Source organism: Scleropages formosus, chromosome 3, assembly GCF_900964775.1.
Source record: "Scleropages formosus chromosome 3, fSclFor1.1, whole genome shotgun sequence".
NCBI classification, from domain to species: domain Eukaryota; kingdom Metazoa; phylum Chordata; class Actinopteri; order Osteoglossiformes; family Osteoglossidae; genus Scleropages; species Scleropages formosus.
In genome coordinates this window covers 6,506,581-6,518,875 of record NC_041808.1, presented here as the reverse complement: position 1 = coordinate 6,518,875, position 12,295 = coordinate 6,506,581, and the positions used below count along the sequence as shown (strand labels likewise).

At 40.8% G+C, this 12,295-nt stretch overlaps 1 protein-coding gene and 1 long non-coding RNA gene across 2 annotated transcripts; both read left to right on the top strand.

Annotated features, from left to right (window-relative positions):
• Window positions 1–2,374: 2,374 nt before the first annotated feature.
• On the top strand, window positions 2,375–4,876 carry LOC114910254 (uncharacterized). The gene is made up of 3 exons (XR_003797571.1): window positions 2,375–2,475; window positions 3,839–3,934; window positions 4,800–4,876. It is a non-coding gene; the product is annotated as an uncharacterized LOC114910254 (long non-coding RNA).
• A 61-nt stretch (window positions 4,877–4,937) lies between these two features.
• Window positions 4,938–12,089, top strand: LOC114910253 (sushi, nidogen and EGF-like domain-containing protein 1). Its single transcript, XM_029250597.1, has 8 exons — window positions 4,938–4,953; window positions 7,142–7,269; window positions 7,816–8,082; window positions 8,798–8,893; window positions 9,018–9,159; window positions 9,434–9,513; window positions 9,657–9,727; window positions 11,654–12,089. Exons 3-7 carry the CDS (start codon window positions 7,825–7,827, stop codon window positions 9,708–9,710), a joined length of 630 nt encoding a protein of 209 aa, XP_029106430.1. The 5' UTR covers window positions 4,938–4,953; window positions 7,142–7,269; window positions 7,816–7,824; the 3' UTR covers window positions 9,711–9,727; window positions 11,654–12,089.
• The last annotated feature ends 206 nt before the right edge of the window (window positions 12,090–12,295 follow it).

Below are 12,295 nucleotides of genomic sequence, written 5' to 3'. Positions count from 1 at the left end.
ATATTTTTCTCCCTTGTCTTTCGGCTGACACTTTTTTCGTTCTTTCCTCCATGGCAAATTGGCTTGCTTGCAGCTTTAATAATTTGCATAGTTATTGTAGTAATGGGGTGCGGTGGCGCAGTGGGTTGGACCGCAGTCCTGCTCTCCGGTAGGTCTGGGGTTCGAGTCCCGCTTGGGGTGCCTTGTGACGGACTGGCGTCCTGTCCTGGGTGTGTCCCCTTACGCCCTGTGTTGCCGGGTAGGCTCCGGTTCCCCGTGACCCCGTAAGGGACAAGCGGTTCTGAAAATGTGTGTGTGTGTATTGTAGTAATTTAATTTGTGGCCAACTTTTTATTTGTATTATGTTTCTGATCCTTTGTTCAGCACCGTGCTTCACTGTGTGAGAAGAGCGCTCTGTAGAAATGAATTGAATTGAATTGAATTGAATTGAGAGATGAAGGCATGTTTGAAGGCAGATGGGAATCAAACTGGAGGACAATGAGCAGCTGATGATCGTGGAGATAAGAGAAGTTGTGGCAAAATGTCCTATAGAAGAAATGAAGAGATAGGATCGAGGGAGGAGGTTGTGGCTCTGTGTGAGAGCAGGAGTTCTGACAGGGGTGGAAAAGTAGAGAATGAGACTTTGCAGGGAGAATCAGCATGATGAGGGCAGGACAGTGTCGGGAACATGTCTGGAGTTAACTTTGTTCTGTTGTACAACAAAGCAAATCGTCAGCAGCGAGAGAAGAGGATGGAGAGGCAGAAGGGCAGAAGATGGAGAAGAGTCTGTGTAGATTGTTGACTGCAGACTGTAGTTTGCTGTGGAAGAAGATGGTTTTAGCCTAGGAAACAGAAGAGTGAAATGGCCTGCAGTGGCTGAAGGTGTTTAAGATGCTCCAAGGTTACAAGCAAAGAGAAATTTTCCAAAGGTGCCAAAAGGACAGGACTTTTAGCACAGCTGATGTCAAATGGCAGCTCATGCCACAGTTTGAGAGTGAAATTTGAAATAAGATAATGAGCAATTGTTCACTGTGCATTAGGAAAGACCCACTGAGAAAACGCAAACAAAGCAGGGGTTATGATCAAGACAGTATGAGACTTCGGAGAAAGGGAAGCTAGTGGAGGGACCAGAGCAGTGGAGTGTTGAGTATATTGTAGAATATTATAAACCAAAGCAGTAGTAGCATTTTGTATGAGATGGTGAGAGCAGATGGCAAACACAGGAAGACAAAAACATTAAATTATGATTATTTGAAAATGAATTACCCTAATCAAGTCTGGAGAAAACAAGGGTCTTGACAAGAAGGTAGGTAGCGTACTCACTGATAAAAGGTTAGATGTTGTAGAGGAAGAAATGAAAAGTCTCATTACAAAGTCTGGAGGACGGAAGAGGTGTATCTTGGGGTGTGACTTTTGTAAACAGACAAATAAGTATCTTAGTATGGTAACATTGAGTCACTTCGGAGAAAAGTGTGAGCTAAATGATTGGATAATTAATAGAATCACAAAGAAACTGAATCTCTTTGGGTGGTTTTTTACTGTTTCCTTGTTTTGTTGTACTGTATATAATTTTGTGAATGAATACCCAGTCTGTTATTTCAAAGTGTTTTATTCTGCTTTTTCAGGACCTTTCTACCCATTTGGCACAAATAATGGAGATATACAGCAATTCTGGAATTATTATTATTACTATTATTATTACTTTTATTATTATTATTATTATTCAAGTCAGAGTTGGACAAACAATTTTCCCTTCTTTGGTGGCAAATATTATCGAACAATTGTAAGTGGAAACATTGCAAATGTTTTAATTTGTTCTTTTACAGTTTCTAAACACCTGTTTAAATATGATAATGCTATATAATTTCTCATTAATAATTATTAATATCTCAAAAAGTAAAAGAAATGGAATGATGCTTTCAACAGCGCAAAGAGCACAAAAGTACCACTAATGAATGAGCTGGCTTTCGGATCTCTTTGGCTGTTATAGGGGTGCTGGGTGATGTCTCAGCCTGCAATTAATAATTTCTATTATCTTAAAAACAAAAATGGCACAAGCTTCAATTGTCTTGGCACAAAACAGCACAAACACAGTAGTAACAAGTTATAGGGGATTTTCTGTGCTGTTTCTAGGGTAGCCAGCTTCATGGAGCTTAGAACATGTGTGATTTTTATTAATAAAAGAATTTTCATATTGTTCTTTTTCTCCACTTGTAGGTTTATGGTAATGGGCTCTTGAGCTTAGGATCAAATTTACCCTACTATTACTCTGCCACCATCCCAACCTATTCAATAAATAATATCATTGCTCCTTTCTGGATGAACATTAACAGTCTCCAAAGAGGTGTGAGCAGCTTCCGTGAAGTGACCAGTGGCAGCGTCCTCCAACAGGCCACTAGTGACATAAACCATTACTTTCCTGAACTGAACTTCAATGCTACCTGGGTCTTCATTGCCACATGGAACTGGCTGGAATATCAACCAGCAATGGACAATGTAAGTGTCAGATAGTAGTTCAATGTAAAAGTATACACTGCTGATGACTGCAAACTGTTACAGCCCAGTCTAGGGTTGGGCAGTGACACAAGGTTGTTGAGATCAGCTACCACCAGAAAGAAGGTCACCAATTCTTTCACACTGCAAGAAGGTGGTCTGTTTTACTGAACACAAGCAACCCATAAGCCGTCACTCCAGGGGTGTGCCACACCAACACAACAAACAGAAATGAAGCCTGCCCTTAGTGATGCCTACTTACCCTATCAAATCAAACAAACCAAAAAACCAATCTAGCCTGTCTTGTAACTGAAAAAAACAGGCAGTTGCTTATTTACACTTATTTACAAAAAAAAAAAAATGATTTACACATAATACACAGCTGGGGTTTTTACAGGCTATTTACACAGCCTTCATACAACTTTCAGTGCATATGGATGAGAACGAGGTCTCAAACAAAATATACAGTCCACAACACTGCACACTGATGACACCAGTAAGAACCCCACAAATCCTTCTGGTGGAGTCAGTCTGTCTTGCTCAGGTGGCCATGTAGCTTATCAGCCTTCTTCCATTTCTGCTGGACAGCAGCACCTCACACACACACACAAAATACTACAGGCTTTTGGACCAAGACTATAGCAAAATTTTCCACAAGCAGTTTTCCTATAGAACCGTGTGATATATTGTGTTATCAAGACATGTCCTCTCAGCTCTTCTGGAGCAGTTTTCAGAGATATTGGGCACTTTTGGGGTGAAGAATTGTCAGGTGATCTCATGCTGAAACTGAAATATTTCTGAAAGGGCAAGAGCTATATATAGGTATATTCACATACACACACTACACAGCCAAAAGTATATGGGCACCGTTTCTAATTAATATCTCCGGGTCTGCACTGTGCACTTGTATCAACACTGCAGTTGAGATCATTGCATTTCACACCTGTGTCCGGTCGTAACAGCAAAACTCATCTGTGTCTGTTTCACGTCCGGACGTTAGTGCGCTTCCAACTTTGAGGCAACAGTTTGGGGATTTTGGTTTCAGCATGATGACGCCCCTGTGCACAAAGCAAGGTCTATAAAGAAATGGTTTACTGAGTCTTGTAAAGAAGAACCTGACTGGCCTGCATAGAGCCCAGACTTGAACCCAGCCGAACCACTAAGAAGAATATATCTATTCGTTGTGCCAGAGTGTGGCTAGTTCATTCACAGGGAAAATCATTACTATATTTGTGTGAACATTTTTTAAAAATTACTTAAAATTGTAAATCAGCTACATAAATTCCAAGACCAGCAATGAAAACAGCAATAACAATTTTGTTTGTTTTAAAAAAATCTACCTATGCAACCTTTCTGTCCCTCTCAGGACACCATGTTCCAGGTTGTTCTGGTCTCAGATGGGAATATGTCATTTGTCATGATGAACTATGGAAACCTTGCCCCAACTAGTGAAAATGTCCAGGTAAGGAGTCTGTGATTTATTAAATTATAATGTGTGAGTATCATCTCATTGATTGAAGTGCATGTCTGGGGAAAGAAACATAATAATATGCTTGTTGCTACAGTTATAACTTAGTTACTGCATTAAAACATGAAAAATGTGAACATGGTAGTATCATATATTTGTGTGCTGCACAAGATTCAGAAATTCGGATGAAGACACAATTCAAGTGAATTCAATTAGTTTTTATAGAACACTGCTCACCAGTGACACTGAGCACTGAACAAAGTTAGAATGCTAAATAATGTTACTGAAAAATAACACATACACACACACACACACACACTTTCAGAACCGCTTGTCCCATACGGGGGTCACGGGGAACCGGAACCTGTCCGGTAACACAGGGCGTAAGGCCGGAGGGGGAGGGGACACACCCAGGACGGGACACCAGTCCATCGCAAGGCACCCCACGCGGGACTCAAACCCCAGACCCACCGGAGAGCAGGACTGTGGTCCAACCCACTGCGCCACCGCACCCCCAAATAACACATATAACATACATAATTAACAATACATTAAGTCAGCTGACAACACTGGAGAGAAATTCAAAAAATTCCCCATCCCAACTTGAAAGAAGAAGGGAGACAATTAATCCTCTGGGGTTCCAAGTATCAATGGCTCCCCCCACCCTTCCTGACCATTGTACTGTGGTGACGCAGGACGTGTGCGGACCTGACAAGGTATAACTGTCAAGATTATACTACAGTCCATAGAAGTGCTAATTCGTTACTGTTCCCATTGGTTGATCGAACTGTTGACCGTTTCTGGCAGTGAAGTAAACAAAACATCCTGGTTTTGATTTTATTAATGTTCTTTTTTTTAGGTTGGATATGACTCATTAAATTCATCAAATTACTTCAGTATGGCCGAATCATTCCAAGGCAACATCACCGACTTGTCTTTCACGAGTAATGTCAACACGTCGGGTCGCTGGGTGTTTCGCACCGATTACTGTCTGAATGATTGTCTCTTCCAAGGTAAATATTTTTACTGATATGATGGGTTTAAGAAGCAAGTTTTCAATATTAATTATGCAGTTTATTTTATTGGATAACTTATTGGATAAGTTAGTGTCATGTCCTAAAAAGTAACTTGAGTTGGAACTTTTAGAAATTTTATATATTTTAAGACATTAGATTAAGACAAGACAAAATATGTTTACAGCACTGCATGATAACAGCTGATGGCAGTCTAGAAAGAGATATTGTATTGCAACACACAATTAACCAAGCACAGAAAAAGTAATTTAACAATTTTATATAGTGTTTTTTTCCTCAACAAAGTGACAAAGACAACACGCAGTTAGCACATACTCAATAAAGACGGTTTCCTGGGTAAAATGGGAAAAAAGGTTCAAAATGAAAAACAGCATCACCCGATGAATGTTCATTTTATGCGTTCATTCATTTAGCACACACATTTAGCCAAAGTGCTGTATAACAGCAAATAAGTGAATTTCACCAACAGAGATATAGCTACAGACACGTGATTCTCGAAGAAGTCACTTTGTCAGATGTCACCATTTGATCCACCATACCTTACATGGGTAGCTGCACATAGAATTGGTAGAGAGAACAAAAATTTAAGGCTTTATTTACAACAACAGTCTTTGTTTCCAGTGTAATTTAGATTTTAATACACAGGGGCACTTGAACACACTTTTAATATACTTTGTAACCAGATAAGAGCCAGACCAGAATCAGAATAAAAAAGAATACATCCATCCATCCATCCATCCATCTTCCTCCGCTTTATCCGGGGCCGGGTCGCGGGGGCAGCAGTCCGAGCAGAGTACTCCAGACTTCCCTCTCCCCGCACACCTCCTCCAGTTCCTCTGGGGGAACCCCAAGGCGTTCCCAGGCCAGCCGGGAGACATAGTCTCTCCAACGTGTCCTGGGTCTGCCCCGAGGCCTCCTCCCAGTGGGACAAGCCCGGAACACCTCCCCAGGGAGGCGTCCAGGAGGCATCCGGAACAGATGCCCGAGCCACCTCAACTGGCTCCTCTCGATGCGGAGGAGCAGCGGCTCTACTCCGAGCTCCTCCCGGGTGACTGAGCTCCTCACCCTATCCCCAAGGGTGCGCCCAGCCACTCTGCGGAGGAAACTCATTTCTGCCGCTTGTATCCGCGATCTCATTCTTTCGGTCATGATCCAGAGTTCATGACCATAGGTGAGGGTAGGAACGTAGATCGACCGGTAAATTGAGAGCTTCGCCTTACGACTCAGCTCCCTCTTCACCACAACAGACCGGTACAATGACCGCATTACTGCGGACGCCGCACCGATCCGTCTGTCGACCTGCCGCTCCATTTTTCCCTCACTCGTGAACAAGACCCCGAGATACTTAAACTCCTCCACTTGAGGGAGCAACTCCCCCCTAACCCGGAGGGAGCAATCCACCTTTTTCCGACTGAGAACCATGGCCTCGGATTTGGAGGTGCTGATTCTCATCCCCGCCGCTTCGCACTCGGCTGCAAACCCCCCCAGTGCACGCTGCAAGTCTTGACTTGATGAAGCCAACAGGACCACATCGTCCGCAAAAAGCAGAGACGAGATCTCGCGGCCACCAAAGCAGACACCCTCCGTTCCCTGACTGCGCCTAGAAATTCTGTCCATAAAGATAATGAACAGAATCGGTGACAAAGGGCAGCCCTGGCGGAGTCCAACATGCACCGGGAAAAGGTCTGACTTACTGCCGGCAATGCGAACCAAGCTCCTGCTCCGGTCATACAGGGAACGAACAGCCCGTAGCAACGAGCCCCGAACCCCATAATCCCGAAGTACCCCCCACAGGATGCCACGAGGGACACGGTCGAATGCCTTCTCCAGGTCCACAAAACACATATGGACTGGTTGGGCAAACTCCCACGAACCCTCCAGCACCCTAGTGAGGGTATAGAGCTGGAAAAAGAATACAATACAATCAATAAAAGCCTTTAATGTAAAAATAAGAATATATATGGATGAAAATACATTTTCTTAAGCTCTTGAAGTGTTTTGCTGTACAGGACTCCTTTAACCAATCATCTTCATCCAGTCATGGTGTCATGGTGGTGTGGAGTCTATCCTGGCACTGTGGAGTGCAAGAATATGTAGAGTTTACCCCTGGATGGGACCCAAAGTCCATTGCAGTCTGAGATTTTTACTTTTCTCTCATTTGTATTAGAAAATTTCTACCCATATGGGCCCAGCAATGGAGACACAGTGAACCCAAGTGTGGATGACGGAAGTTCCTCTGCGATCCCCTTAATTAACACGTTTCCATACTTTGGAAACGCATACAACCAACTTTATGTAAGTCGCATAACAAGTTTCATAACAAGAACACTACATTAGAACTTATTTCAAACTTTTCTTAAAAAAATACCTCAAAATGTCATTTTAAATGCTTTTCTCTCCATTCTCACTTTCTTCCAATTTTTTTTTAATAGCTTTAACAGGTAATGTAGTACTTCAGTTTTCAGTCATGTTGTTGTTTTATTTATTACTTGACATGGTGATTGTTCAGTATATTGTTATTGCGTCGTGTTGTTGTTTCATGTTCGCCACCAAACCACAACCCATTCCAATATGCTGTACACTGGTAATAAAGGGTTCTGGGTTCAGTACTAATTCAGTTTCCCCTACGAGAACACACTCAGCGCATCTCTTCGCTCCGTGTTCTTTGTATTATATCGCTGATTCCTTTCTTACTTCACCCGGTGCACAGATATATATTTGCGCACATTTAAGAGTATCACCCATTCCGTCTGCATTTGGACACACAGTAAAACAAGTTCCTGTCAGCATGACCACCAGTTGTGACAGTGTCGTTGATCTTTATTTGTTTATCTATTTTAGGTAAAGAACATGGGATTACTGACATTTGACCAATCAGTGAGCAGTTCTTACCCTTACCTGTACACTAGCTATGTTGCCATTGCTCCTTTATGGAGTTACTGGAACAACGCAAAAAGTGGCGTCATCTCTTACCGTCAAGTGACCAGTGGCAGTGATCTCCAACGGGCCACCAGTGACATAAACCAGTACTTTCCTCAGCTGAACTTCGTTGCTACCTGGGTCTTCATTGCCACATGGGACAGTGTGGCCTTCAACAACATGGACACGGTAAAGACGCTACTCGTTGGCACTGCACCTTGAAATAGCAAAGTTATTTGTAGTTGTTTCAGATTAAAATAACATTGAGAGTACTGAGTAAAGAATCAAGAACGCTGCATTTTGTGATATTGTAACGACCCGCGTTACTGGCATTTAGGTGGGAAGATGTTAAATGTAAAAAGTTGCATTGTGGGTAACTTGTAAATAGTGTGTGTAACCACTGGGGGCACCTCTGAGGGAAATGATGGGTGTGTTGGGAGAGAAGCTGCGTGTACTAGGCATCCTGGGAAGGTTGGGTGTAGGCACAGGTCCTAGAGAAAATGGAGTCCTTGGATTAAGAGCATTATTTCTTTGGTACTGGTGTTTAAATAAATCGTTCGTAAGGAACGCTGTTTCTGCATTCTTTTTTGCCCCATCCAAACCCATGGTGTTGCACGCCTCAATGTTTATTTTCAGACGAAGTCTTAAGACTTGTCAGCTTGTAGTTATTTCAATCCCAGAAATGTGCTGATTGAATTCTACACTCCTCCACAGGAAAATTCTGACTTCTTCTGTAATATAGTTTTTGATGGATTTGAAATTCTGTTAAAAAACATCATTAATTCCAGTCCCAGAAATGGACCAACTCCCTCAGTGATGTTCAAGCATTATTGTTTCCAGTGATTTTCTTAATGAAGAATTCCAGAACAAATTCCAGTTCCCATACATACACTTCTCTTTTCAGGAAACCTCCTTCCAGGTGGTTCTGATCTCAAACGGAGGTCAGTCCTTTGTACTGTTCAACTACGGTCGGATCTCAGATCTACTTTCAAATACACAGGTAAGCATAATAGTTCTACTTAAAATTTTGTAAATTTTTAGCAAATTTATGACACATTTGTTATCAGTCTAAATGATTCCAGTCCATAAAATATCTAAATGCTTTCTCTTTTTGTCTGTCTTAGGTTCAGGCTGGCTATAGCTCAGGAGATTCAGCACATTACTACAATATATTGTGGTCTACTTCAGTCACAGGGTTGACTTTGAGCAAAAATGTCAATGTCAGTGGTCGCTGGGTGTTTCAAACATCTTTCAGCTGTGTCAAAGGTAAAACTTCTAACGAAAAGACATAATAATAAGTTTCTTTTTACACTTCATAGGCTTTTATAAAATAAAAAATTTCCTCCAGTGTCATGAAGATGAAGGAAATGTTGATTTAAACCAAAAGGAGGGTTATAAGTAGTTTTCCATTAAATCAGTGCACAATTTAGCAGATGAGCTTGATGTTCAAGGGAACAATCATATATTATCATGTGCAAATAATGTTTGAATCAAGATTCAGACCACACATGTGAATTCTTTTTCAATATGTTTACTGCAGCATATAAGGTGTTCTTGAGGGTTCATGTGACTAGCAAAGGTCTACAGCTGAATCCCAAAGATCCTCAGCTGATACAGACGGTAATCTATTTTTCTGTCTTCTTACCTAACTACTATGAAACCTCTGTACCATGCTTTCAATGCAGGTGAACTTATTATTCCTGACAATTTCTTATGTAATGAAAATAATACTGTTATCCAGCCTCTTTCTGATTTTGTTTCAGATGATTGAGAATCTGCTGAGCGGTGTTTCACTGGGAGACACTTGTTCTTCATAACAACTCAACATGCAAAGGTGACCCTTTTATGAGTTACAGCTATTAAAATGCTTTTAGTACATTGTGAAATTTACACTTTCCATTGCAAATGCAACATCACTTTTGACTGTAGAAATAAATAACTGAACTCTTTGAGTCAAAAGAATGCATGGTGGTGTTAGTGATGGTTAACCGAGAGGGAAGAAAGGCAGCGTTAATTCCCAGTTTTTGTGTATCACACTGCATAAATCACAGAGAAATCAATCTTGAGAAAAATACCAATTTGGAGAAATATTATTAGAAAAACTTGTGACATTTAACCAAAATCAGTTCCTGTAATGAACCTGTATAACTACTTTAAATGATAGATATATTTATTAGTTCAGTGTTTTAGAGAAAAATACTGAATATCTGAAGATCGTGAAAATGTAGGTCTGCAATATTTTTGTAAATCTGATATATGAGTGAGAAATCCTGATAGAAAACATATCAGTTCCCAAGAACCCCTGTTAACCTCTAATTAACACATCACACCAGACAAGAAAGAAAAACCATATTACCTGTGTTTCACTTCTACACTATTTAGGACAGCAGGGTATTGTAATGCCAAAAACATTTCAGACTTCAATTAAAATGAAATCCTCCTGTAGAAGATAATATTTTTAAAATGTACAATATTCTCAAGTTTACTATGAACTTTTCTCACTCCCTTTCAGTTATCCTAAGGCAGGGTGGTGGCAGATTTGAGCCTATTCTGGAAGCATACTAGACTACAAAAGACATCTGACAAAAAAACCAGCTCATTGCAGACACACACACACACACACACACATTTACAATTTTAATTTTTTCTGCTTGGTAAAAGTATAGGTATTGAAATACACAGTGCTGTTTGGAGGTATCGTGGCGCACAGGACTGTGGGTTTGGATGAGACGAAGAAGGATGCAGAGACAGTGTTCATCTCAAACACTTTATTGTGCACCGGCACCAGGAAAATAATGCTCTTGGTCCGAGGATCACGTTTCCTCCAGGACCTGCACCTCAAACCAACCTCCCCAGCTTGCTTAGTGCCCGCAGGCTGTCTCCCAATACACTGATGGACACAGTCACCCCCTTATTTTCCCCAGAAGTGCCCCCAGTGACTGCACACTTACATTCCACATTTTTTCCCCACAATACAAATATTTACATTGAGCAGGTTTCCCACCTAAACACAGTAACGCGGGTTGTTACAGTATGTAAAACCCTTGTGCTCCTTTATTTTGCTACAAAACTATAATTTAATCACAGCTGGTCTTTCTCATCTGGCATAATAGGTGTGTAATTACTAATTCCATTTGTTGGTTCAGCGAAAATCAAGTGTGTAGTAGAATAATGGAAGCAGTGCAGGTGAATCCCAAGTTGTATTGGTTAAACAAAGTTGGTAAGCAGAATCAAGTGTGCAAGTCATAATTTCTATTCATTTTACAAGTTTATTTTAAGCAGTAGGCTTGACCGGGTCCTGCTTTTTGGTGGGTCTGGGGTTTGAGTCCTCCTTGCGGTGCCTTGTGATGGACTGGCATACCGTCCTGGGTTTGTGCCCTCCTCCAGTCTTGCGCTCTGTGTTGCAGGGTTAGGCTTTGGTTCGCTGCGACCCCACTTGGGATAAGTGGTTTCAGACTGTGTGTGTGTGTGTGTGTGTGTGTGTGTGTGTGTGTGTGTGTGTGTGTGTGTGTGTGGATTTAATAGGTTTATTTTAATATTTTATTGAAGAATAATGACCATTCTTATAGGTTGCATATACTTTGAAGCAGCACTGTCTGGTTTTTACAGACAAGTTTACACAGTTTAAAAAGTCTTATGGAACAAGTGGAAAACAGCCTTTGGCACCTCACTGGGTCATAAGCCTTTACCAGACTTATGACTGGTATTGTACTTTTGCATCAAAAGACACTAACATATACCGTTCATGTTTTCTCCTCAGGTCAGCATGGATTCACAAATCTGACAGTGGAAAGTGCAACAAACAGATCAACAGCTATGGAAGCTGGAGTCATTACAGCAGGATCAGAGTCCCTTTGATACAACCAAACAAGAAACAATAGAAAGCAATAGTGTGGGAAAAGATAAGAGGGCAAAGCAATACAGAAGTGCAAAATAAATACAACAGTGCAACACAACACAATAAAATATTGCAAATCACAGTACCGGAACATATAATATAGGGGATGAATATTTACATATTCAACTATAAAGTAATATTGTTGAGTCTGCAAATATAGTTCTAATTGCTGACTGTAACCTGTAACTCTTCTGTAAAAAGCATTATTAACATTATTCTGGTCTCTCAATGGGAATATTTTGGTTAAAACTGCAGATTGCACATTTATCAGGGTTGGGTTCGACTCTTGCAAAAGTACCCTGAGACATAAGAGAGCTAATCTAGACTAGTATATAACTCACTGGTTTTAGACACCTTCCTCTATTACAAAAATCAATTGTAAATTTTTTTAAATTATTTGGAGGAATAAATCCCATTATTTTAGGAAATATACGTATTGTACAGAAAATAAAAAAATAAAAATATAAAATAAGCAAAGTATACTGGATATAATCTATACATCAA

Excerpts from the sequence above, each read along its gene's own strand:
- LOC114910253 (XM_029250597.1), top strand. The coding sequence starts at position 7,825 with ATGGGATTACTGACATTTGACCAATCAGTGAGCAGTTCTTACCCTTAC. Across the intron at positions 8,083-8,797 it reads CCTTCAACAACATGGACACG|GAAACCTCCTTCCAGGTGGT; the intron begins GTAAAGACGCTA and ends TTCTCTTTTCAG. Across the intron at positions 9,160-9,433 it reads ATCTTTCAGCTGTGTCAAAG|CATATAAGGTGTTCTTGAGG; the intron begins GTAAAACTTCTA and ends TGTTTACTGCAG.